At 43.0% G+C, this 25,849-nt stretch overlaps 1 protein-coding gene across 2 annotated transcripts in view; it reads left to right on the forward strand.

The window, feature by feature from the left end:
- Nucleotides 1-24,565, forward strand: part of SMIM3 (small integral membrane protein 3) — a 41,293-nt gene extending 16,728 nt beyond the window's left edge. The window contains exons 1-2 of one of the 2 annotated variants that reach the window (XM_056516905.1): nt 4,902-5,079; nt 23,699-24,552. In XM_056516905.1, the coding sequence (XP_056372880.1) occupies nt 23,726-23,902 (177 nt within the window). In that variant the 5' untranslated portion in view covers nt 4,902-5,079; nt 23,699-23,725 and the 3' untranslated portion in view covers nt 23,903-24,552. Of the gene's footprint in view, nt 1-4,901; nt 5,080-23,698 lie in introns of those variants that run through there. The other variant, XM_056516906.1, reaches the window with a different exon arrangement.
- Nucleotides 24,566-25,849: the final 1,284 nt, after the last annotated feature.

The raw sequence follows: 25,849 nt of genomic DNA on the forward strand, positions 1-25,849 counted from the left end.
GATCATGATAGACAAGGCAGGAGATGTGTGGCTGTGTAGAGCTTGAAGTAGAGCAACGGTATAGTATAGAACATGATGGGCAATTCAAGAGATGTGTAGCTCCGGAAACGGCACAAGCGGAATATGGACTGTATGCATAAATGTCGGAACAAGAGACGAGAGATCTCAAACGGCTAATGTGTCTGTGGGGACATTTTTATCCACCAATAGTGGTGATAGAGAGGTGACCTCCAGTCAGGACTAGGGATCGACCGATAATGATTTTTTAGGGGCGAGACCGATAATCTGTGGCCTTTCAGGCCGATAGCCAATAACTTATACCGATATTCCGGTATAAGTTATCGGCTATTTCTCCGAACCCCCCCCCCCCCCCCCCCCCCCTGGCCCCGAAGAAGCGGCTGCAGATCACTGAATTAAAGCGGGCACTTTAAATCAATGAACTGCAGCGGCTTCTGCGGGGCCAGAGACCGCCGCTGCCGCCTGCTTCTCTCCCTCTGTCCCCCCCCCCCCCCCCCTCTGGCCAGAGACCGCCGCCGCCCGCTTCTCTCCCCCTGCCGGTCCTTAGTCCAACCACCGCCGCTGCCCCATTGCCTCCCCCATTCCCGGTTTTATAATTACCTGTTCCCGCGGTCCGCGCTACTTCTGGCTCCGGCGGCATCCTGAGCTGTGACTGTGCACACTGACGGTGACGTCGCGTTGAGGACGTCACTCGTCATTGCGCAGCGCACAGTGTAACGCACAGCGTTACACAGGACACCGCAGGAGCCAGAAGTAGCGTGGACCCCAGGCCCCGGGAACAGGATATTATAAAACTGGGGATGGGGGAGGCAATGGGGCAGCGGCGGTCTCTGGGCCGTGCGGTGGGGGGTGAGGGGCATGGTGGGGTGGGGTTTTTTGTGGGATCATCGGGAAGGTAATTACCGTTAACGTCCAAAATCGTGATTATCGGCCAAACCGATAATCGGTCGATCCCTAGTCAGGACCACATGGGCAAGTAGGTTGGGGATGTATGTGTGGTAAGCAATGGGAGTAAAGCGGCTGGGATAAGAGGGTGCAAGGGAAGGCCCTATCTCTCTGCTGTTTGGTAACCACAAATCCTTCAGGAAGTGGTCCCTATGTATCTGGCCAGCTGTGGACGTGAAATAGGATGACCCTTTAGGCTTAGCACATTACAACCACCTATTGACATGATGGCTGGGTAATGCAGCTATAAATCAGATAATCGTATGCCTCCATTCCTTTTTTGTTTTTGGCGAGTCTAACACAGCCTCTTCCCCTTCCAAAGAAAGGGTGTAAGATTCCTGAAAACAAGAGGCAGGGAGAGCGGAAACCATTTGTAGGAAATATATATACTTTTTGAGGTAATCTAAAGTTTTAAACAGGTTTTTCCAGCCAAGCCAAGAAATAAGAGGAATTTCCAGTAGAAGTGTAGAAGCTGAGGTGAGTAGTTCGATAATATTTAGAGTGTAGAGATCTGAGAGATGGTGGAGAACGCTGAAACCTAAATAATTCTTGTAATGTGTGGTTCGTTAAAAGGAAGACCTTGGCCCTGATTTACTAAGAGTGGAGTGTAGTTTTCTTTATGGGTTTTAACTCCCTACAATTTTTTTCCACAGTATTTACCAAGGTTTCCCTATATTTTCCACTTTCCCTACATTTTGCTTTTTTTTTTTACACATTCTCTGATCTGTAGGGTTTTCCTCAGCTGAAATCCACCACATTTTCTGTTGAAACGTTAATAAATATGTTGTTGTTTTTTTTTTAAAATAAAATGTAGAACACACCCCTTTTCGGTGACCAAGCCCCCTTTCCCTGGTGACCACGCCCCTTTTGGGGGGTTTTCTTAGTAAAATGGAGAGTTAGTCAGTTTTTTTTCAATTCTGGTGCAAATTCTGGCGGACAACCCGACAAAACATGTCGGCTTTGCAATAGTAAATGAAGGCCCTTGTCTGGATTTCCACCACTTCTAATGAGCGGAGAGAAACATTGGCCCAGATTTATCAAACAGTGTGAGAGAAAAAGTGCAGTGATTTTCCCATAGAAACCAATCACCGCTCAGCTTTCACTTTACCAGAGCTTATTAGCAGAGCTGTGATTGGTTGCTGTGGAAAAATCCCTCCACTTTTTTTCTCACACAGTTTGATTAAATCTGGGTCATTAAGTTATTCTGATTTGGAAAAAATTACTTTGAAAGGGAAAAGCAATCCAAATTCCATTAGAATGTGTTCTAGACTGGGTATGGAGGACTTGGAATGGTTAACCAGGAAGAGGAGGTCACTGTGTGAGGACAAGGTGCCTTCAGGCTCACGTGCTGCTGATCATATTAGAAGATCACCTCAAAAAAGACAAGAGAAACCCAAACTCTCCCATGGCTTCCTTCATGAACAGCCAATCATCTCTTTGGATGGTGTTCTAAGAACGGATGTCAAGAAGGACCAACTATTCTAGCTTAGTCTCAGCATGGTGTATGGCCTAGAAAAGCTTAGCTCTATTATCCGGTCCCTCTCTTCCCAAAACAAAACCTGTTTTGTCCGGTTGAAACCAAAATAGGGATAAAATGGCGTATTCTCAAGGCCAATAACTTAGTGGAGAATTTTGAATAGAGATTTAGTGAAGAGATTGGGAATTAACTACTGCACTGCTGTGGATCTTTACCCTCCTTTCTAATGAGTCCCTTGGGCCTCCTGGGTTTGCTTGGGTATATGGACAAGATTTTACCAACTTATTGGCCTATTTATCAATCTGCCTGAAACCAAAATTGTCTGGTTTTCCCACACCAACCAATCATAGCTCAGCTTTTATATCTTAAAGAGCTCTGGTAAAATAAAAGTTAATCTATGATTGGTTGGTTGTTAAGAGGAAAACCAGACCATTTTGGTGTTAAGCTGGTCAGTTAATCTGGGCCAGTGTTTTTTTGGTGAGGTGACCGATGTCAGATCCCCACAAATCAAACATAATTGTCCTATCCTACAGATAGAAACATTAAAGGGGTACTCCCGTGGAAAACTTTTTTTTTTAATCATTAGGTGCCAGAAAGTTGAACAGATTTGTAAATCACTTCTATAAAAAAAATCGTAATCCTTCCAGTACTTTTTAGGGGCTGTAATCCAAAAAAGAAATGCATTTCCTCTGATGTCATGACCACAGTGCTCTCTGCTGACCTCTGCTGTCCATTTTAGGAACTGTCCAGAGCAGCACATGTTTGCTATGGGGATTTTCTCCTGCTCTGGACAGTTCCTAAAATGGACAGAGATGTCAGCAGAGAGCACTGTGGTCATGACATCAGTGGAAATGCATTTCTTTTTTGGATTTCTCTTCAGTATACAGCCCTTAAAAAGTACTGGAAGGATTAAGATTTTTTAATAGAAGTGATTTACAAATCTGTTTAACTTTTTGGCACCAGTTGATTTGAAAAAAAAAAAAAAAAAGTTTTCCACGGGAGTACCCCTTTAATGTTATAGTCCAGGAGAGTACCTTAATCTAAAAAGGCTAAGAATGATGGAAGAAAAATGGTGATCCCTTTGTTCTCAACAAGATTTTGTCCAGGCATCTGGCATGTCAGTGGGGATGTCAGACTAAGGTTACATCAGCATTGTGCTCCATTGGGATGAGCCCCGTCGCTAAGTCTGTCTACGTTATGGGACTTTAGCTGAGGAAAATACTGCAAGTAGTAATATTTTTCTCTGCTAAAACATTTGACACCTGACGAAAACCCAGTGAACCATATTCAAAGTCAATGGGACCCAGTAGTGTCTGCTGTGCTCTGACCTATTTAGGGTCCTTCGGCACGAAAAAAAAAAAAAGAAGCAAATTGGAGATTAAACAGGATGGGATACAACGCTGATGTGAACTTAGCCTCAGTCTGGTCCAGATGCCAAATAGGAAGATGCATTTTGCAGCGTTTTCCTAAGGTCTCTTTCACATTGCTGTCGGAGTTAAGAAGTTAAGCAGTTTAGCGCAGAAAAAAATAGTTCATGCACTATTTTTTTGTTTTTTCCGCTAAACTACCAGTAAATGGGGTCCATCAGGACCAGGCAATCTCTGTTTTGTTCCAACCCATCCGTTCTGCTCAAGAAAAAAAAAAAAAGAGCTGAATGGGACTGAAGACAATGTCAATGTGAACTTAGCCTTACTAACTCAAAATCTTCACTAAAAGGAAAAAATACCTTTATAGCAATTGATGCATTTTTTTTTTTACATCACTTGTGGTCAGTTTTTGCACACACAAAAAAAAATGCCCCCAATTAAAAAAAAAAATTATGTGAACCTTCTCTCAGAATGGCTTACTGTTTGGATGGCAACATATTAGGTAAAATGGTCTTTAAGTTCTGTTTTCACTTTTGTTGTCTTGGACTGTCTGGACGTCCATGAAGAAGAGGATTAATGCCCCTGCTTTCCCTACCTCCCCATACGTTTGCCCAGTAGTTTGACCCTGTGATCACCCCTCCCCGATCACAGACTGTAATGTTTTGTTGTTTTTCGACTGTGTTTCTTCGATATCGAGTGATGGAGCGGAGTGTTAGCGTAGCATGTGGTACAGTGTGTAGCTTAGGGAACCTGTTCTGTATATTGTACTGTCATGCTTTGTGTCATTTTAATGTATTGTATGACTTGTAATGACGACTGAATGACGAATAAAGCTCTTTCAATACCTTTTTGTTGTCCCAGTTCGCATTTGAGAAACACTATGTGGTTTAGATTTGTCATCGGGTTCGCTCAGTACTATGCGCAGTACGTTCTGCATGTTTCCTATTACACTCCTGGCAGTGAACGACTTAGTGTGCATATTGTATCTCCATCACTAGGTGGCTAGTTTCTCCTTAGATGAGAGACTTGGAGAGCTTTTATCTCTAGAGGGAGGGGGCGAAGGAGTTACCCCTCCTCCCCTCAAGGCAGACACATCCAGTCAGTAATACAGAGAGAAGGAAGCACTGCAGCACAGCACCGTCTGACTGTGACACCCACAGCACAGGGATCCTATAATGTGTGACTGGGGGGTGCGCTGCCTTTCCTAAGTTACAAAGTCCCAGTCGCTTCAACTTTCCCACATCCAGGCTTCTATGGAACAAAACTGAGCGGGTAAGTCCCAAATATATTCAAAGCTGCATCTTCTAATCCATAGGATAACTAACAAAGTAATCGTGCTCGACAAAGTCTATTCCCTCCACTTCACTGGGTTCTAGTTCTTTACAGAGCACATCCGTACTTCCGAACCCCCTGGAGATCTAATGGTTTTAATACGATAAGTCAAATTTTTTTTTACTTGTTGTTAGTAGTGTTGTTCTAATTGTATTTTTGGTGTTTAAAATGATCAGATCCTTTGATGGTACCGTGACGGTGCTTTCAGAAATACTTACCGTAATTGTATTTTATTAATTTTTATTTATTTATTAATTCATTTTAAGTTACGGTAGAGCAGTTAAATGATATATTACTATTATAAATAGTCTATAACTATCAGTAACCCCTAGCCCGGCTTTTCTTTGACTTGAGACAAAGATTCATACTGCAGCCTTAGCTCTGTATTTTATAACGCAGGCCGAGGCCAAGTGGCTAGTTGCCCCTCCAAGCACCCACTTGCCCTGCAGCCCACCTAGCTATGCCTCTTTACCACCTTCATGCTATCCCTTGATGTTTGACAAATTCAAAGTACAGAAATTAAGATGCGTATAACACAGCATTTTCCAAACAATTTGCCTCCAGCTGTTGCAAAACTACAACTCTCATCATGCCCGGACAGCCAAAGGCTGTCCGTGCATGCTGGGAGTGGTAGTTTTGTAACAGCTGGAAACACTGTTTGTAAAACACTGGTATAACAAAAATACAAAGTCGGTTAAGTTACACTGCAATACAGTACTTGGATATGGATAGTTTGTACTCTGGTCAGAAAAACTTTTATTCACAGTGACATTTTGGGGGGGAATTTATCAATTGGTGAACACCAGCAAAATTGCACATGCAATGGGCCTCATTTACTAAGAATGGAGTTGTAATGGTCTTACCGTAAAGGCTGAGTAGTGGATCCAATGTCCTATGTGAACAATGGTTGAACCCTACCAGGGAGCTGAGTCTAAGGTGCTGCTGGTTTTCACCAGAGCCCGCCGCAAAGCGGGATGGACTTGCAGCGGCAGGCAGCACCCAGGTCGCTACCCCTGGCACGATCCGTCCATACAGGTTGCCCAGATGTAACTTGGCACTCAGAAAAGCCTTAGTTAATGAGGCCCAATATGCAAAATAAATACACAAAGGCCCTCATTTACTAAGAGTGTTGTGTAGGTTTCTTTGTGGGTTTTAATTCCCTACAATTTATTTTCCATGGTGTTTACTAAGGTTTCACTACATTTTGCCCTTTTCCCTACACTTTGCTTTTTTTACACATGCTCTGATCTGTCTGGTTTTCCTCAGCTCAAATCTGTGACATCACGACTCCGGCCTGTGTGACGTCACACCCTGTCCCCTCAATGCAAGTCTATGGGAGGGGGCGTGACGGCCGTCACACCCCCTCCCATAGACTTGCATTGAGGGAAAGGTTGTCGGGACCCAGACCCTCCAGCGCTTCCGGTGGGTGCCGCATGCTATATTGCGGGGGTCCCCAGCGACGGGACCCCCGCGATCAGACATCTTATCCCCTATCCTTTGGATAGGGGATAAGATGTCTAGGGGTGGAGTACCCCTTTAAAGTGAGAAGTGGATCCAGTAGGAAGGAGAAGTGTAAGTCCTTCCTTAATATTTCCCATTCCTTTTGAATACATTTCTTGCTTTGGCTGAAATACTGCAGTGGCAGTATTCTAAAAAACACCAGAAAAACTCTGTGAAAACCTAGGCTGAGGCTATGTTCACGTGGCAAAACATTTTCTATTCAGCTCAAATTCCATTCTGCAAAGCTTGCTGTGGAATTTGAGCAGAATTTTGGCTAAATTTCTGTGTGCTTAAAACATAGAATTCTGCCGAAATTCAAAGCCCTATTGACTTCAATGGGATCCTGCCTAGAATTCTGCTAAATTTAAAGACCTGTTCAATGTATTTGCAGAATTTCCGATGCTGGGTGAATGGGACAGTGGAACACAAATCAGCCATGTGAACATGGTCTTATACTGACAAGGATTATCTCAAGAAACATACTTTAGGTCTATTGCAACATTTTTGAATAGTGTTTAGTATTAGGAATGTGGCTAAAAGGAGTCATAAAATTCTGCAAATCTATGAAAGATGTCTGCCATGTTCTGGTACAAATTATTTCTGTACGCAAGTGTCGGTCATGAGATTGCGTAGGAGGAATAAACTTCTCACTTCATGCATGTTATGACCCTAATAATAAACCTGCCCCCACACTGTTCTTCTTTTTCTCCATATAAAATGACATTTTAAGTGTTGGTTACATCACACTACGGGGGGCATAAGGATTAGTGTGATCCTGCAGCTCTGTGTGGTAAGCCTCGGGGGGTGTAGGGTAGCTGGGGTGTTGCTGAGCAGGTATCAGGGGTTTATTTACCCTTGTCACTCGTGACACCAGGGTGAGGGTTAAATGCTGAGGTAACACTGGGCCTATCGCCACCCTTCCCAAGAGCGATAGGTGAGTGCTGAATAACGGATTGTCCACAACCAGTGCTTAGCTGAAAACTTGTTGAAACTTTACTGAAGATTTTCTGTAACATGCAGTAACCGGTAACAGTCCAGATAACAGAGTCTATATACAGCTGAGCAGCGATTGACAGGTGGTTGGGAACGGGTAAGTTTTCTTTAGTTTAGGAGGATTTTGTAGCATAGATCCGCTGGATTTAGGGGTAGGTTTAGGTCCAGTGATCTTGCAGAGTTAGCGGGGAATTGTAAGAACTCGCAGTCTTTAGCATAGGCCGAGGCCGCAAGGCTTTGGCCTAGTAATTGTCTTTGGAAGTTGTGGCGGTTCTACCTCATCCAGAGTCAGCAACCCAAGAGAGAGATTAATGGCTGCAGCTCCCTTATATGGGCAGTGGCTGACCGGTCTTGGATTGGTCCATAACAGCTGTCACTCACTGACACTCACCATTACAAGGCAGTGTGGGTGAACACCTGACACAAGAACCACCGAAGGTCCTTCAACAAACCATAGAGTTCTGAACACCGAGTCACATGACCTAAGGTCCTGCAACACAAACAGGTAGGCATTTAATTATACATATTTACACTGATATTTATATGAATATTAGCTAATTGAGGGGTGACGAGAGGCTAACTAGAAAAGAGGGACCCCACCGTTCCTAGGAACTCTGACTTTGGGGACCTCTACCAAGGTACGGTATGCAATACGGTATCGGGACACCACATCTGTAAAACACAAAAAGAGTGTTTCAGTATTTTTTCTGTAAATAATGCTTGGCTGTTATACAGTTTCAATCCCTCGGTCTTTTAAGGATCTCTTTTTGCTGTCAGTGAATTGAATTGCTAAGTCTATGTGGAATTTTTGCAGAATTTCCAGCCAGAAAATCTCCGCTGACAGCAGAGGCCCGCAGAACATGTCGGCACTAGGACCGCTCGGAAATGCGCTGTCTACATAGACATTGCTGTATTACTGATCTGTTTTCAGCAGAAACAATTGATATGTCAATTCTTTCTACAGAGGACAGAATTTGAATTTCCTCAAATTCCATTAAAAACAATGCTGAATTTGTGAGCTAAATTTTTCCACCGGACTCCAATCATAAATTCCTGTGTGAACATGGCCTAATTACACATGAAGAAGCTTAAAGATCCAGAGGATACATTGAAGACGTTTTTTTTTTTTAGTAGTTACGCTTGCTTCATAGACTGCACGTCCCGGCTGCTATCAGCAGCTGGGGACCCCTTGGTAACGGCAAACATCAGTGATCACACTAATGCCCGCCATGAAAACCCTCCGATGCTGTTATCAGTACTAGCTGAACCTCGCAGTCTTTCTAAATTAGTAAACAGGAGGACATCAGCTGGCTTCCTGTAGCCATGGCAGCTATTGGGACCCTGCGATCGCATTGCTGGGCTGCCGATTGGGCACGGGGGAGCCCCCCTCCCCCTGTGAATCCTGTAGATGCTGTAGTCAGTACTAACCACTGCATCTATAAGGTTTAATACTGCTGAGACTTTTGCGATCTTGCAGTTGTGATTGACAGCCCGCTGTAGTAGGAAGGGGTTAACCCTTAAGTGGGTTACCCTTTTAACCCCTAAACGACCACAGATGTAAATGTATGTCCTGGTTTGGTGGTACTTCGTGCACCAGGACGTACATTTACGTACTGTGTATGACCGCCAGCATCGGAGTGGTGCTCACGTCATACACGGCAGGTTCCCGCTGGTAATGGCCGACATCCGCGATTGCGCAGATGTTCGACATTAACCCCTCAGATGCCGTGATCAGTACAGATGACTGCATCTGCGGCAATGCACAAGTTAAAATAGATTATCGGATCGCCCGCAGCGCTGCCGCGGCGATCTGATCATCTGTAATGGCTGACGGAGGTCCCCTCACCTGCCTCCGTCTGTCTCCCGGCGTCTTCTGCTCTGGTCTGAGATCGAGCAGACCAGAGCAGAAGATAGCCGATAATACTGATCAGTGCTATGTCCTATGCATAGTACTGAACAGTATTAGCAATCAAATGATTGCTATAGAAATTCCCCTATGGGGACATAAAAAGTGTAAAAAAAATAAAAGTTGAAAAATTTAAAAATAAAAAGTGAAAAAGAATATGTCATTTTTACCGTAAATTGTACAGTGTGAAAATAAAACCCTCCAAAATATGCAAAATTGTGGTTTTCCTAAAAATTTCCTCCCTAAAAATTTTTTTTGGGGTTCGCTGTACAATTTATGGTAAAATTAGAGGTTTCATTTCAAAGTAAAATTGGTCTCGCAAAAAACAAGCCCTTATATGGGTCTGTAGATGGAAATATAAAAGAGTTATGGATTTTAGAAGGCGAGGAGGAAAAAACGAAAACGCAAAAATAAAATTGGCCTGGTCCTTAAGGTAAAAATGGGTTTGGTCCTTAAGGGGTTAAAGGGGAACTCCGGTGCAAACAAGTAGAAAACAGAAGTTTTCAAATCAACTGGTGCCTGAAAGCTAAACTGCTTTGTAAATTACTTTTATTAAAAAAATCTTGGTCCTTCCAGTATATATTAGCTGCTGTATAAAACAGACAACTGTCTACAACAGTGCTCTCTGCTGGCACCTCTGTCCGTGTCAGGAACTGTCCAGATTAGAAAAATATCCCCATAGAAAACCTCTCCTGCTCTGGACAGTTTCTAACACGGACAGAGGTATCAGCAGAGAGCACTGTGGTCAGACTGGAAAGAACTTCACAAATTTCTCTGTAGTATATCTGTAGTATGCAGCCGCTGATAAGTACTAGAAGGGTTAAGATTTTTAAATAGAAGTGATTTACAAATCTGTTTAACTTTCTTGCACCACTGTATTTGAAACCAGTTTTCCACTCTGTCACGACAGCACCACCAGAGAGATCGACTCCTCCTCCCTCCAGGAACCTACGACAGCACCACCAGAGAGATCGACTCTTCCTCCCTCCAGGAACCTAAGAGTATAAAAAGGATGCACATCCCCCTCAGTGGTTTCCTGTTCCTGCAGGAAGCCTGGAGTAGTCCATGCCTCTGGTGGTGTGGTGTGGATTTGGTGATAGTGAGGGGTCCAGAGGAGGCCTTTTGATTCTCCTAGTTGGGAGAGGGTTCTGAACCTCCAATAAACCCCTGGTTGTGGGGGTTTCCTTTCTGTGCCCCTAGTTGTGGTATTCTGGCACCGCCACCTGCCTCCCTTCTCCCTCCGCCTCCTCATCTTGCGTGTGCAGTGCAGCTGGCCTGTTTTTGTGGGTCAGGCTGCGCTTTCTTACCTTTTTTCAGCTGGGGATGAGGAAGTTTGGAGCTCTGGCGGAGTCACATGGAGAGCTCCGTGGCTGCGGCCTACCTGGAGGCAGGGCTAAGAGGTCACATTACGTGACGGCTGGGGAGGAGAGGAGTGCATGTGACAGGTGGATGTGACATCAGACGCCGCAGTCCGGGCCTTCCAGGGCGGCAGATTTAAAAGGAAATCCTTTCTGCTGCCCTGCCTTCGTTGCACAGAGGACAGCTGTCTGAACGCTGAAGCTGCACCTGCTGGACAGGAGGGAGAAGAGTGAAGGAAGATGAGCTCCACTGGTTCTTCCGGGCGGGACAGTGTGGATTCCAAGGCTGCTTCCACAGTCTTTTGAGTGTTATGGCTCTTTTTAGTGCATTTTTTTCTCATTGTTATTTTATTTCTTAGGATACTCCTAGGAAAGTGGTTAAGAAGTCTAAGCATAGGGAATGCAATCGTTCATCAAGGAAATTTAACAACAAACAATCGATGACCGGACAGAGCATCTAAAATAAGCTGTGATGACCAATACATACAAATACATACACTGTTAAGGTCAGGCGCTCCGACCGTGAGCACTCACCTCCTCACTCTCCCTTCCGGGCTGCTATTCGCATCGCGGGACGTGCCCGCACGCATCGCGCTTCTCACCTGCCTCCCCTCTGTTCTCTGGCTCCTGCCACGCGCGCCCCCGCCGGCTTCTTGAAATTTTAAGAGCCAGTGCACCATTGATTGGTGCCTGGTCCTTCTGCCAGGTTATTTAAGGCAGCTCTGCCCCTTTCTTCCTGACGGATCTTCAGTGTCCCTTATCCTGAGATTAAGCGTTTCTATTGTTCTGTTGCCTTGCCAGTGTTTTCTGACCCTTCCGCTATGTTAATTGACTACTCATCCTTGCTGCCTGCCCTGACCTTTCTGCTAAGTCCGACTATGCCTCTGCCTCATCCTTCTGTACCTCGCCTCGCCCAGCTACCTGTGTGGACGAGTCGTATAGGGGGTAGCAACCTGGGTATCTGGTGAAGACCCGCGGCACCTTAGACTCTGCTCCCCGATACGGCCCGTGTCATCTGCCACACAGGTAAGTGGATCCACATCCAGCGTTGTGACATACACGAGTGTTGATCAGATGAATATTCATTCAACAGCTGTTCAGCCATCAACCTACTTCTATCTAATGTGTATGACCCTGCAACATCCGCAACCAAAGAAGTCAAAGATAGGTTCAAGGATACTAAAAAGTAGGGAGATATGTGTTTGCATTTATTTGTCCCAGAAATGAAGACCAATTTATATCTTTGCTATAGGGCTTCTCCTATTGGATGTATGTACGTACTCCATGAACGATCAAATTCATGCAGGCAGAGTAGCATTAACCCATGTGTTGCCATAGCCAACATTGCAACCGACTTTTGTGTCAGACATTCAGTTCAGTCAGTATTAATCTTTTTTTTAGGGAATTGGTGTGAAAATTCAGAACAGTGTGTTATTTCTGAGGTAAAATGAAATATTATGCCTGGTATATGCAACCCAGACTCGGGTATGAATGCTGTCTCAGTAAAAAATTGGTAACCAGTCAGTGCGGTCTACAGAGGCTTTTGTTAAACCAATATATTAGGATATGTTATACCAGAGCCTATGGATAGACCAGTGTTTAAAACCATTAAGGCCATAGAATTTCACTGAGTAGTACATTGTGCAGGACCCGATAGGACTTTGATCCTAAAGTGTGTGTTTTATGACCTTCTTCTGTGATAAATAGCAGGTCACTAGCAGAAGCTGGCAGACTTTGGAGTATTTGTTAGTCTTCATGTTATCAGCGTAAAACCTCTAATCCGTGGTCTGATAACGTCTTAGGTATTTACACTTGTGCTATTCAACACCAAATCTGTTGTAGACAGATACCTGCAGGCTTAAAAAAACATCATCGTATTAACCCACATAGCAACAACACTGTAGAAATTGGGCTTTAACCTTAAGGACGCATGGTTTTTGCACGTTTTTTTCCTCATGACCTTCTAAAAATCATAGAAAATCACGCTTTCAATTTTGTGCATACAGACCCATATGAGTTTTTTTTTGTTCTGTGCCACTAATTCTACTTTATAATGACATCGATCATTTCTCCACAAAATTTATGGCGAAACCAGAAAAAAAATATTTGTGGGGAAAATTGGAAAAAAACCCACCATTTTGTAAATTTTGAGGCCTTCCGATTCTACGCAGTGCACTTTTTGGTAAAAGATAACACCATATCTTTATTCTGTAGGTCCATACGGTTACAAGGATACCTAATTTATATAGGTTTTATTTTATTTTACTAATCTGAAAAAATTATAACTACATGCACCAAAATTAGTATGTTTAAAATTGTTGTATTCTGACCCCTATAAATTTTATTTTTTATTTTTCCATATACAGAGATGTTTGAGGGCTCATTTTTTGCGCCGCGCTCTGAAGTTTTTATCGGTACCATTTTTGTTTTGATCGGACTTTTTGATTGCTTTTTATGCATTTTTTTAGGGCATAGAAAGTGACCAAAAATAATTTTGGACTTTGGATTTTTTTGTGTATGCCATTGACCTTGTGGTTTAATTAGTATTATATTTTTATAGTTCATACATTTACGCATGCGGTGTTACCACATATGTTTATTTTTATTATGTTTACATATTTTTCATATGGAATTTGGGAAAAGGGGGCTGATTCAAACTTTTAATATGGAAGGGGTTAATGTTTTTTTTTTTTTATTATTAACTTTTTTTTTACACTTAGGGCACTTTAGGAGTAATCAGTAGATTCCTCATACAGATCAATGTGGTTCCATAGGACCACATTGATCTGTGAGCTCTGCGCTGGTTCAACCAGGCTCTATCAATACCAGAGCCGCAGAAGCCAGGGAAGGAAAGGTAAGCGATTGCGGGGGGATCCACCCCACTGGGATGGTTTAAATGTCCCTTTAGACACCGATCTAAAGGGTTAATAGCCAGCCAATGCGATTGCTGCATGTTGGCTATTAACGGAGGCCCCCAGCTACAGGAATCAGCTGGGGGCCAGCCGGTAGGGCACGGGCTCGAGTCGGGAGCCCGCGCCTTTTACACCACTTGCCGTCTCAGGACGAGCCGGCTCGTCCTTAGATCCTTAGATGGCAACCGGTTAAATACAACCTGTCTGATTATTGTTTCCCCTAATGGAAAACATGAAAGGACATGAGATTTATGTGGACCCTGTTCATTATTTTTAGGGTTTTCTAAGTTGTATGGTTTTCTGACCGGACTGTAAACCATGGTATGCTATGGTTTTCAGTCCGAACAGAAAACCGTATACAGGGCAAAAATTACTCTATCAGCTCATACAAAGGAATGAGATGTGGGCCAGTCTGGCTGGGATATGGGAGTGCCTGGTTTTCACATTTCCCAGCCGGATCCTTTGGTTAGGGGATAAGATGTATTAGGGCCGGAGTACCCCTTTAAGTCCTTAAATCTATTCCAGTTTGGTATGCAGCGACTGAATGAGTTTCTACAGCTGCCTGACAGAAGGTCTGGCTACCTCAGATGACCTTGCTGGATCTCTATCATTGTCACCTGTATATTACACAATTGCCCGCAAGTTTCTGGCTGCTCCAGAGGGTTTGCATTATCTATGGTTGTTCTCTGTTTCTCTGCTCATTCTTGCATGATAATCTGTAATGGAAAATAATAAAGCTAAATTACACCTATAAACGTTGCTGCCCTAGTTATATGCTAACTATCTTGATGTATGTATAAATATCCATAAATACCAAAGACCTCATATATCGGTCTCCTTTGAAACCAAGGCAAATATTCTACCTACACTGCATATAATGCCCAGCCTGTTAGTTGCCATGCTTCCCTTCAAGATAAGTCATGACCTGAGTGACATAAGCACAATCCATATGTGTTAGGAATGACATCACTACTTTAACATAATGTGTATCAATGCTCACACAGGCTGTTGAATGTATCTAAGGAAAAGAGGAATCCTAAATTCCATACATGTTCAGATGTTTCGTGGACACTTGTGGTCATCAGGACAACTAGCAAGTATTTGGAACGCACAGCAGATGACTGCTCAGTTGCATAATAAATTGTTTCTAAGTTCTTGTTTACTGATTCTCGGGATAAAATGTAACACCAAATGGAAATAACAGACGCTCTGTAGCCAGCAATAGTCTCCTACTGTATGGTGTAATGCATTTAGAATTAGCTAGACGTATTAGCCATTTACCGTCTGTTGTTCCCTACGCCATTGACATTATCAGTATTCTGAAAGTGTTCTGTAGTTGGGCATGACTTCAAAGTGTCTGTATTCAGGAAAAGAGAGTCTGGCTAGAAGAGAAAGAAATGTTCTAATATGAAATGGTGGATTCAGGTAGGTGGGGGCTCTAATTTCACCTCTGGCACCCAGTCCCCACCTGACTCCCTACCTCCTATGTATAATGATGAAGCTGCCGCACATGCAGGTGGCCTTCTCCCCTAGACATTACAGGGTAGTTGTCAGTGGTAATAACCCAATGCATATGTTGTCATCCATTCACCCATTTCAGCTGGATAGGATCACCAAACCATGTTTTCCAGAGATTTGGGTTGCAGAGGAAATTAAACACAATGTTGACCATCCGGCTATTATCTACTTCTAAGTTATTTGCTGTTTGCGTGTTTGGGACAATCAGCTAAACAAACAATCGGATGAGCAATACCTCATGTGTATGGGTTAAAGGGGTACTCTACGCCTAGACATCTTATCCACCGCTCGGGACCCCCGGGATCTCCCTGCGGCACCCTGCGTTCGTTTAGAGCATCGGGTGCAGTACCGGAGGCTCGTGATGTCACAGCTGCGCCCCGCTCCTGATGTTACAGCCATGCCCCCTCATTGCAAGTCTATGGGAGGGGCCATCATGCCCCCCCCCCCCATAGACTTGCATTGATGGGGCATGGCCATGACGTCACGAGCCTCTGCCCTGCATCGCCAGTAATTCGGCATGGAGCAAAGTTCGCTCCGTGCACCGGATGTCTGGGGTGCCGCAGCCAAGATTTGGCATATTAAATACCTGTGTAAAGGGGTTTTGGGGGTGTCCACCTATAATCCCTGTGGTTCCTTAACTTTGTTGTTTCTCTGCACTCGGCAGGCCGATCCTGAACATATCTGCAGCAGTTCCTTCCACACAACAAATTATCCGGGGTGTGGATGTGAGGTCTCGTTGGTGAATTTCTATGATAAAATAATAAGACTGACACAAAGCTAACTTAAAACTAACTTTGTATTGTATAAAGGAAAACAACCATGCATAGGTCCCACCCATCCACAAGCAAACCTGTGGCCCACCCTACTCATTGGCCTCGTGGTGTTGGGTACCTTCAGTTGGTGCACATTGAATACATGGGGCACATACAAAGTCTTCCTCCACAGTGTTACTTGAAGTTGGCTGAAACTCTCAAAATGTCCGTAAACTAATCTTACGGTCCCAGCAGCAAAGACATTAACAAGAGCACAATTTTGGATCCTCTCCCCTTTCTGATGGCTGTATAGGACTATCAGCAGTTTTGACTGCTCAAAACTGTTCACAGATTTGATTGAAATTAGCTTGTAGTGAGTGTTATATCCCCTCCCAGTGCTGGAAAATACAATGTTGATCCAGCTGCTGCTCTGTAATGTCCCTCATGCTGCTGCTTCTGATGGTATGTTATAGAGATATAGGGAAACAGGATCCGCTCTTCTAGCTGTATGCATTGTATAAGAGACATCATAATTGCTAGTCTTCATCTACTATACCAGGGGCAACTGAAAATTAGAAATGGAGCCTGTAAAGGAGAAAATTGGTGGAAAAGGCTGCATGCAAATTGTATAATGACCAGAAATAGTGCCATCCCTCATGTACCCTCGTGTACGTGCATATGACAGCTTATCTTGAAACGTCCATTTACTCTTTAATAAACAGAAATAGCTGATGCTGTGTTTAGGTTTTGGAGAAAATGTAAATGAGTATAAACTAGCAGAGGAGAAATGCCGTAACTTATTTATTATATACAACTCCTGTATTGGTGCTGTGTGTTTACTTACATAGACGTGGAATTTAACCATATGTGTGTATTCCACATCCATAAGCAAGGCATTGACATAGAGGAGGCCAGCTGTACATTTCAGGACCTGCTCACATTACAGACAATCCCTCTAAAGAGTTAATATATTTTGTTCTTATTATGACTTCACTGTTCAATGGAATTTTCTAACACTGGAAACCATTTTCTGTAACCGATCCAACAGTTAAAAATAAAAGCTATTACTGAGAGAGTAAAAACATTGTACTCATTTAGCCGAGATCAAAGAACCAGTCACATGCAAGCACATTTTTTAAGTGCAATTATCTTAGAGATATTGATGAAATCTCACTTGGAATAATTGTTTCCATTCTCTGCATCTGAAAAATGAGCCTGATTCTCTTTCCAAGATCGCTAAAGTCGGGGCGTTTCGGCAGCCTACCGCATGTTTATCTTGTAGCCGAACAATTATTACCTAATTGCTAGATAAACAGAGTAAAAAGCACAGCAAGCAATGGAGATAGAGCAGGAAAGAGGAGCAAACACATCTATCAAGTCATCTCAAACAACCCCTGAAAACCATCTGCATTTCATGTTTGCAATTAACATTTCCAGTATTTTAAGCTGATGAAAGTTATAGATAAGGTTCTACTGTTAGAGCACGGTCACACATATATTTTAGGATGTGCATGTGTCAAAGGCTGTCACGGAGGGACTGCAAAGCGAGCGCCCGGGTGTCGCCGGGTAGCTCTGTGTGTCCGCTCGTAGCTGCGGATTTCTACAACGGAAAATCCATCACTATGAGTGGACACACAGAGCTACCCGACCGCAGCAGGGAACTCATTCTGCAGTGCCCCTGTGACTGTCGTAGGCACATCCACAGCGTGAAATATGCTGCCGATGTGACTCTGTCCTTGTGCAACATTTAATGGGGACTTGTTATAAAGTTTGTTTGGTAAATGGTACATGTGTACTAGAATGGGGGGGGGGGAGGGGGGTTCGGCATGTGGAAGGGCAGTGAGGCCTTAGATGGATTCCAATAGTTCATATGCAGCAGTTTACAAAACAGTGATATTTCCAACAAAAAGTTTTGCTGATCACTGTTTGTAAAGTTTGAAGAGTCAAACTGGTGGTGCTGAGCTGCAGCAGCATGCCCCTTCTCTCCACCACCCTGCCCTGCTTTGACTGACTGGAAGCCAAGCCTGTACATCAATCTTCCAGGGCAGGAGGGGACTGAAAATTGAACAAGGCAAAACAAGCCAGGGAGAATTTACCCTCAAGTTCCCTTTTTTGGTGCCACTGCAGAACATGGCATGTATGTAAGTGACTGGCCCTTTTTTTTATTTTTTATTTTTTTTTTTTTAATAAGGTATCATAAGTGCAACAGTGTGGCCTCTTTCTGTGAAGGGACTTCAGTCATTTACATACAGGGTGCCCTTGCTGCCCAGTAGTCACAGTACACTAGTGACTTGGGTTACTTACCTAATTTTTAAGAGGTCTGTCACCATGACATTCTCCTGTTCAATAAATAAGAAGGAACATGGAAGCCTACATCCCATCATACACATGAACACTTATGTCATTCAAAATCCAACATGCTGAGACCTTCTCACTCCTCTAACATATGCCATGGGGGGGAATTAAGGAGGCCTCCATACAAGGTCAACTGGTCTAAGTCGGTGGGTTTGGCTGACACAGATCTAATGTGTATGGCCAGCTTTAGAATGTGTAGCTCCATCCTATGCAACTGTTTTCCATAGTTTTATACATGACGTCTGTGATTAGATGGGCAAACACTGGGTAATCAGAAAACCAGGGCCAGTGGCACCCCCTTCAGAAGTGACATGCAACTCACCCTGTGTGATCACACTTGTCATGTAAGACCAGTTCCGATAAACAGAAGCCAGATCTGCCTTTGGTTAACATTTATCCAAGGCAGTACTAATAGTGTTTAGTTAATAAAATTCAATATTAACAGTATTATCTCTCCAATGAATTATATTAAATGCTTATTTGTGCTGCTTTGTAATCTCATTGCTTTAGCTAATACATTTATTTAAGGATGTATCTGTGCATGCAAAAATTTGCCAGCAAAAGCCGAAAAAACTCAAGAGTGCAGAGTCCTCTTCTAATAAGCTTTGTAGACTTGTGGTTAACACACAATAAGGTACATGTACATTGTCTGCAGGCTGCAGATTCTGCAAAAATCACGTACATCGTAGGGAGTATTTGAAGTACTGTTACGATTTATATTGTGCTAGATGCTGTGTAGGTTTGAGGCACTATTATGGTTGGTATTAAGAAGGGTGACTGTAGCTAGTAGGCTAGTAGGAGTGTATGGAAGTGTATGTGGGGGGGGGGGGGGGGGTGTGGATATGAAGTAACAAGTAATGTCTAAAATGCCCCAAAATGCAAAAAATTTATCCAGAACAGATAAAATAATAGTTTAAAATAAAGTTTAGTTTAAATAAATTAAAAAAATATAGAAAGCACAGGGCCTTGTGGTTATTTACAATTAATGTAGATAATTAAAAAAATAAATACATTTATATATAGAATGTAAGATTTAAAAAAAAAAATGCAATTAATGATATAATTAATATTAAGTCCTATGAAAGTAAAAAGTTTCAAAATATTGGTTATTGGCCTCTACCGTCGTCATGGTGGGCAGACCACTATTATGGTTGTCCCGGATGCTTTCACTTGGCTCCTGTCTAATGTGACAATCCAACATCTCCGGTGACGTTGTCATGCACAGCGGGAATGCAGGGTATGGGTGACGAAAGCTTCCCCATCTCTCTTACCACTGATCCCAGTCATTTAGCCTCCTAGATGCTGTGGTTATTAGCAAATGCAGGACCTAGGGGGCCATATGACTGGGATCAGACATAGCCTGGCCATTGCTCTGGGTGTCAGCTGTCCCCAACTCCTAATCTCCTCATTTCTCCCCAGTGAACATCTGACAAGACAACTAAATTGTACATAGATTGTACATAGATCTTATTGTCATCAATAGGCTGTATTCACATTAGTGCCTTTACCTCACATACAGCAGGCGCAGAGGACACAATAGGTTGGGGGAAGGGTTTACTATTTCTGGTTTCTGACAGACTTTGCATTGATATTCAGGTATACCAAGAACAGACATTCATAGTATTATCAGTAATGTGCACGTAGCCGAAAGCAAAACTGTGAGAAAATCAATTTTGTTCCCCTTTTTATCTGGTGCGCATGGCAAAGCCGAATTGTGCAAGTGCACTCAGCATTAAGAATAGAGGAAAATTACAAGGACCGAGTTTTTCTGTTTTACTTCCTTTTGAAAGGTCATAAATTCTGCGTCCTGTCGGCTGGGTGGCCTTTTACTGACTTAACTAAGGCATTGTTGAAGATTTTTTTTTTTGTGTGGAATTTTCAGGAAAAAAAAATAAGAAAAAGCATCTCAAAAATATTTCGCAATAGTCACCCTTTATACGGTGAATGCACAGATGGAGCCTTACTGTAGTAGCGGAGGTTGTTTTTATTTGACAAATTTGCTTTCAGTATTTGCTTTCAGGTATAACTATTATATTACAAATATATATGTATAGGTATATTTTTTTTTATTTGAAATCATATGGAACTGTTACCTCTAAAGACCATCTTTCACATAAGATTCCTGACCGCTAATCCCAACCTATTTGTTAATTCCTTCTAGATTTATTATTTACTGTAAAAGTTATCATATGACAAATGTTGCCAAAACATATGGTATATCTTAATGTCAGAAAATTACATGAAAAAGAGGAAAATAGTATATTAAGAAAAAAACAGACTGCAAAGGATATAGACGAATTAACCCCTTAAGGACCGGGGGTTTTTCCATTTTCGTTTTTCGCTCCTTGCCTTTAAAAAATCATAACTCTTTCAAATTTACACCTAAAAATCCATATGATGGCTTATTTTTTGTGCCACCAATTCTACTTTGTAATGACATCAGTCATTTTGCCCAAAAATCTATGGTGAAGCGGGAAAACAAATCATTGTGCGACAAAATTGAAAAAAAAAACGCTGTTTTGTAACTTTTGGGGGCTTCCGTTTCTAAGTAGTACATTTTTAGGTAAAAATGACACCTGATATGTATTCTGTAGGTCCATACGATTAAAATGATACCCTACTTATATAGGTTTGATTTTGTCGGACTTCTGGAAAAAATCATAACTACATGCAGGAAAATTAATACGTTTAAAATTGTCATCTTCTGACCCCTATAACTTTTTTATTTTTCCGTGTATGGGGCGGTATGAGGGCTCATTTTTTGCGCCGTGATCTGAAGTTTTTAACGGTACCATTTTTGCATTGATAGGACGTATTTTTTTGCGCGCACGCCATTGACCGAGCGGTTTAATTAATGATATATTTTTATAATTCGGACATTTTCGCACGCGGTGATACCATATATGTTTATTTTTATTTTTATTTACACTGTGTTTTTTTTTTTATTGGAAAAGGGGGTGATTCAAACTTTTAATAGGGGAGGAGTTAAATGATCTTTATTCACTTTTTTTTTCACTTTTTTTTTGCAGTGTTATAGGTCCCATAGGGACCTATAACACTGCACACACTGATCTTCTATGTTGATCACTGGTTTCTCATAAGAAACCAGTGATCAACGATTCTGCCGCATGACTGCTCAGGCCTGGATCTCAGGCACTGAGCAGTCATTCGGCGATCGGACAGCGAGGAGGCAGGTAGGGGCCCTCCCGCTGTCCTGTCAGCTGTTCGGGATGCCGCGATTAGCCGCGGCTATCCCGAACAGCCCGACTGAGCTAGTCGGGAACTTTCACTTTCACTTTTAGCCGCGCGGCTCAGCTCTGAGCGCGCGGCTAAAGGGTTAATAGCGCGCTGCGCTGCGATCGGCGCTGCGCGCTATTAGAGGCGGGTCCCGGCTTCACTATGACGCCGGGCCCGCCGTGATATGACGCGGGGTTACTGTGTAACCCCGCGTTATATCAGAAGAGCAGGACCAAGGACGTACCGGTACGTCCTTGGTCCTTAAGGGGTTAAGGTGGGTGAATGGGTGACTATTCTGGGTCGTCAATGTATGTTCATCCAGAATTGCATTGGACAAGACCTTTCATAGTTGACTTTCTGGTCCTGAAATCTGGAAAACAACCAAGGTAGTCTGTCCTGAATTTTTGATGATCACAAAGAGGCATAGAGCATACGAAAAGCAGCAATTCTTTATATGAGTATATTTATACATTTCCCTGTGTTCTTAAATGGACACTATCATTAAAATTAGTTTTTGCTATTACACTCTGTATGGTAAATAAAAATTATTGTTTAAAAAAAATGAAGTTTTCTGTTTTATTTGTGTTTTAAAAAGCTGCCACTAGGTGTCTCCCTACCTGTCAAGAGCACCCCCCCCCCCCCCATCTCTTGCACAGACTTTGGACTCCTGCTGGCCTGGCAGAAGTCCAGAATCAGGAAATGCAGTCTGAAATGCTGAGGGGTGTGTGTGCAGCCTTAGCCAATCAGAGCTCATTCATCTCACATTGAACTGCTCTGAGCTGTGTGTAGCAGAGTGAGGAAGGAAGTTCTCCCCTATATGGCTTCAGATGATGTCACGCCTGCTGGGGAACGCCCCTTCCCAGTCTGTCAATCTGACTGAGACTGAGCAGAAAATACAGAGCAATATCAAGGTAGAAAACTAAAGAAAATAATAAAAATAAAGGCAGGGGGTGATTTATCATGATGGGGGCAGTGAACTGGGAGGATTATAAAATGTAACATGACATGTACTCTTTAAGGTTATAGGAGCATTCATAACCATTTTATTACTCCAATGCATCTATCTTTCATAAAGAAATATACTATTATTATTTTAGACATACAGATTCAGGGGTCATGGTAAACTACAAATGAATCCAGAGTAAACTGATCCTGCAAACATTCTAAGGCAAGGTTCACACTGCTGTTGTGACTCATTCAGGCTACGTTCGGCTCTTTTTTATTGCATACTGACACTCCCGGGTACCAATGGATCCCATTAACTTGAATGGGGCCATCGTTGTCAAGTATTTTACAGGGGTTGAGCAGAGAAAAAGATTGGATATGCAGTATTTTTTCTCCGCTCAACTCCTGTCCTTCCAACAGACTGAGTTCCCATAGGTGGAACGTAGTGGCAGTGTGAACGTAGCCTAACAGGTATTTGGTAGTTTAGAAGTAGAGGATTTCTGCAACAGAGTATAAATGCAGGGTCAGACTACAAAGTATGTTTGTAGGCTGTTACCATGGAGGCGAATAGATCTGCATAGAAGCTGTAGTGCATTGGTAAAGTTGCTCAATTTTTTTGTATTCACTGGTGCAAAAAACAAAATGATGATTATACCCTTAAAGGGGTTGTCTGGGGACATACATTTTTTTAAATATAAATCCCCTCTCCTGGTCTGACGCCCTCCAGTCCCAAGTCCATCACTTTTTCCTGCTTCAGTGTCTCAGCAGGAATTGTCCACTTAGCCAATCATTAGCGACAGCATTCCCGCCTCAGTCAGTGATTGGCTGAGCAGGCAGTTCCTTCTCTTCTCAGAAGCAGGAAGATGTAGGGATTGGATGATGCCAGACTGGGAGCTGTGAGGGATCAGAAAAGGTGAGTATGACTTATTTTTACATCAACCACAGTTGTGTTTGTATATAGATATAATTATGTCCCATTATAACCCCACTAAAATCCTATGCTTTTTGACCATGACTACTGTAAATGCATCATCCTTCTTTTTGCTGATTGTCCTAATAATTGGCTCCATTTTTGTCTTTCAGACTATTCTCTCCACATTATATGCCATTATGACTGATCTTGTGACTCCAACTTCGGCAGAGATCCCCAAACATATCCTGGACATTTGGGTCATCATTCTTATAATACTGGCTACCATCTTGGTGATGACATCACTTCTTCTATTTCCAGCCGCAGCCGTCATTATGTACAGAGTACGGACACATCCGATCAGGAGTAGCCAATAACGCTACAAGCTATAAGATGATATCCTGGATATTGGGACCATTTTTTGGACAGAGGGACAGAGAGATCCTGTTGAAAGCAAAGTTGGGGAGTGAAGGGTCTATACTAAGAGGATCCAAGAGCTTGTCCAAGCACCAGACAGAGATCCATGTGATGCTTTATGGCATATATCGCAAATCATGAAACCCATTCATCAAATTAGCATAAACCCCTGCAGAAGTATGGTTTGCGGGATTATTGTCAAGCATGCCTGCACATTGTATATATGGACACAGACGACGCAGTATTAAATTCAATGTCATGAAGAAGCACTAAGAACAACCCTAAAGTAATACGTCCCCAAATTATTTTACTTTATGGTCACATTTCTTTTTTATATTAACATTTATGTACTTTCATTTGTTTCAGTTGTGTAATTCTGTAAATCCTAAAAATAGATATTTTTTTTGCTCTGTCATAGCTGTGGTTTACTCTGGAGACACCACAACATTGGCTCGCCTGGTGCAGTAATAAAGATTAAAAAAAAATAGCATAGAGGACTACAATGTGTACACTGCTTGTATGTCAGAGAAATGGACTTGCCTAGTGGCATACCTTCTGTAGAGCAGACCATGTGACTGCTATAGGGCCCCTGGTGAAAGAGGGCCTGGCACTTAGTAATGCAAAATATAATACACCTATTCTCCTTAGACTGGTTTCATAGGGTTTTAATAGGGCCACAAGATAGGATCTCTATCACAACAGCAACATCTGGACCTTTTGTCAGTTCCCAGAACTAAACTTAGAAATCAAGAAACCCTATAGAGATCTTTGATGTGTTCTATAGAATTTAATTGGGTTTGGGTGTGTCAGTGGTTTATTAAAGTTTTCCACTTCCCTAGGCCAGAGGGGAAGGGGCGGGGGGTTGGGTTGATGGGCAAGTCCATGAGGGTTCAGGGGCCATGTGTAGGTGACTTTAGGCTGCTGCCTGGCTTTTTCTCAAGAGCCACCGCAGCCTCCACCCTTTTTCTCCTCTGGAGGCGCTTGCATTTCCTCAGGCATGGTCATGGCCGGTGTTTTGGTGTCATGGGTCACCTGATCATGCTTCCGTTTTCAAGTTCGCTTGCCACTGCTCTCCATCACTGCTGTGATACAACTCCCTCAAAAAAGCCAGGGCTGTAGCTGTTTTTCTTGCCCACAAGATTCTATACATCATCCTAGAGTGTGACATCAAAATCAGTGTGATATCATCCTTAGTATCCGTGTGGGGGCGGGTGTTCTCCCGGAAACAGACAAGGCTTGGAAGCTGTGTACACCGCTGCACAAATCACAACTGTGCAGGCAGTGGTGTATTGGGTGCATTTCTTCCGCCTCTCTTAAACTTCCAAAGTTGTTGGACTATTGGTAAATACACCACTGGGTGTTGTGACTGTAATCACTGCAGCATATACTGTACGTGTGAATATACCCTAAGGGTAGGGTCATACACAGCGCACACGCAGCATATTTGAGGCTGCAAGAAATCTGCCGGGCAGTGGGAAATACGCTGTGTATACGCTATGAGAAAACACACAGGGCACAGCCCTATGTGTGCAATAAGGTTTGGAACCAGGGCTGCAGTGGGTAAAGCCCCTTGTGTCTGCTCAGAAGCGGAGATTTCTTGCAGCGTCAGATACGCTGTGTATGTTTTGTGTATGACCCTACCCTAAAGGGGTATTCTGTAAAAATAAAATAATCTCATATTGTAGTTGCTAAAAAGTTTTATATACTTCTTTAATATACTGTTATTAATTCATTTAAATGTACGCCCCCTGGCCTCTGGATAAGCTTGTGACTGTGCTACCTGAGCTTTCTACGGGGCAGGGGCGTACCTAGAGCATTTGGCACCCCCCCCCCCCACACACACACACACACACGCACCCCCCCTTAATTACACCCCCTCCCTCCCCTCCCCCCAGGGGCGGACTGAC

This window comes from Hyla sarda, chromosome 4 (genome assembly GCF_029499605.1).
Source record: "Hyla sarda isolate aHylSar1 chromosome 4, aHylSar1.hap1, whole genome shotgun sequence".
NCBI classification, from domain to species: Eukaryota; Metazoa; Chordata; class Amphibia; order Anura; family Hylidae; genus Hyla; species Hyla sarda.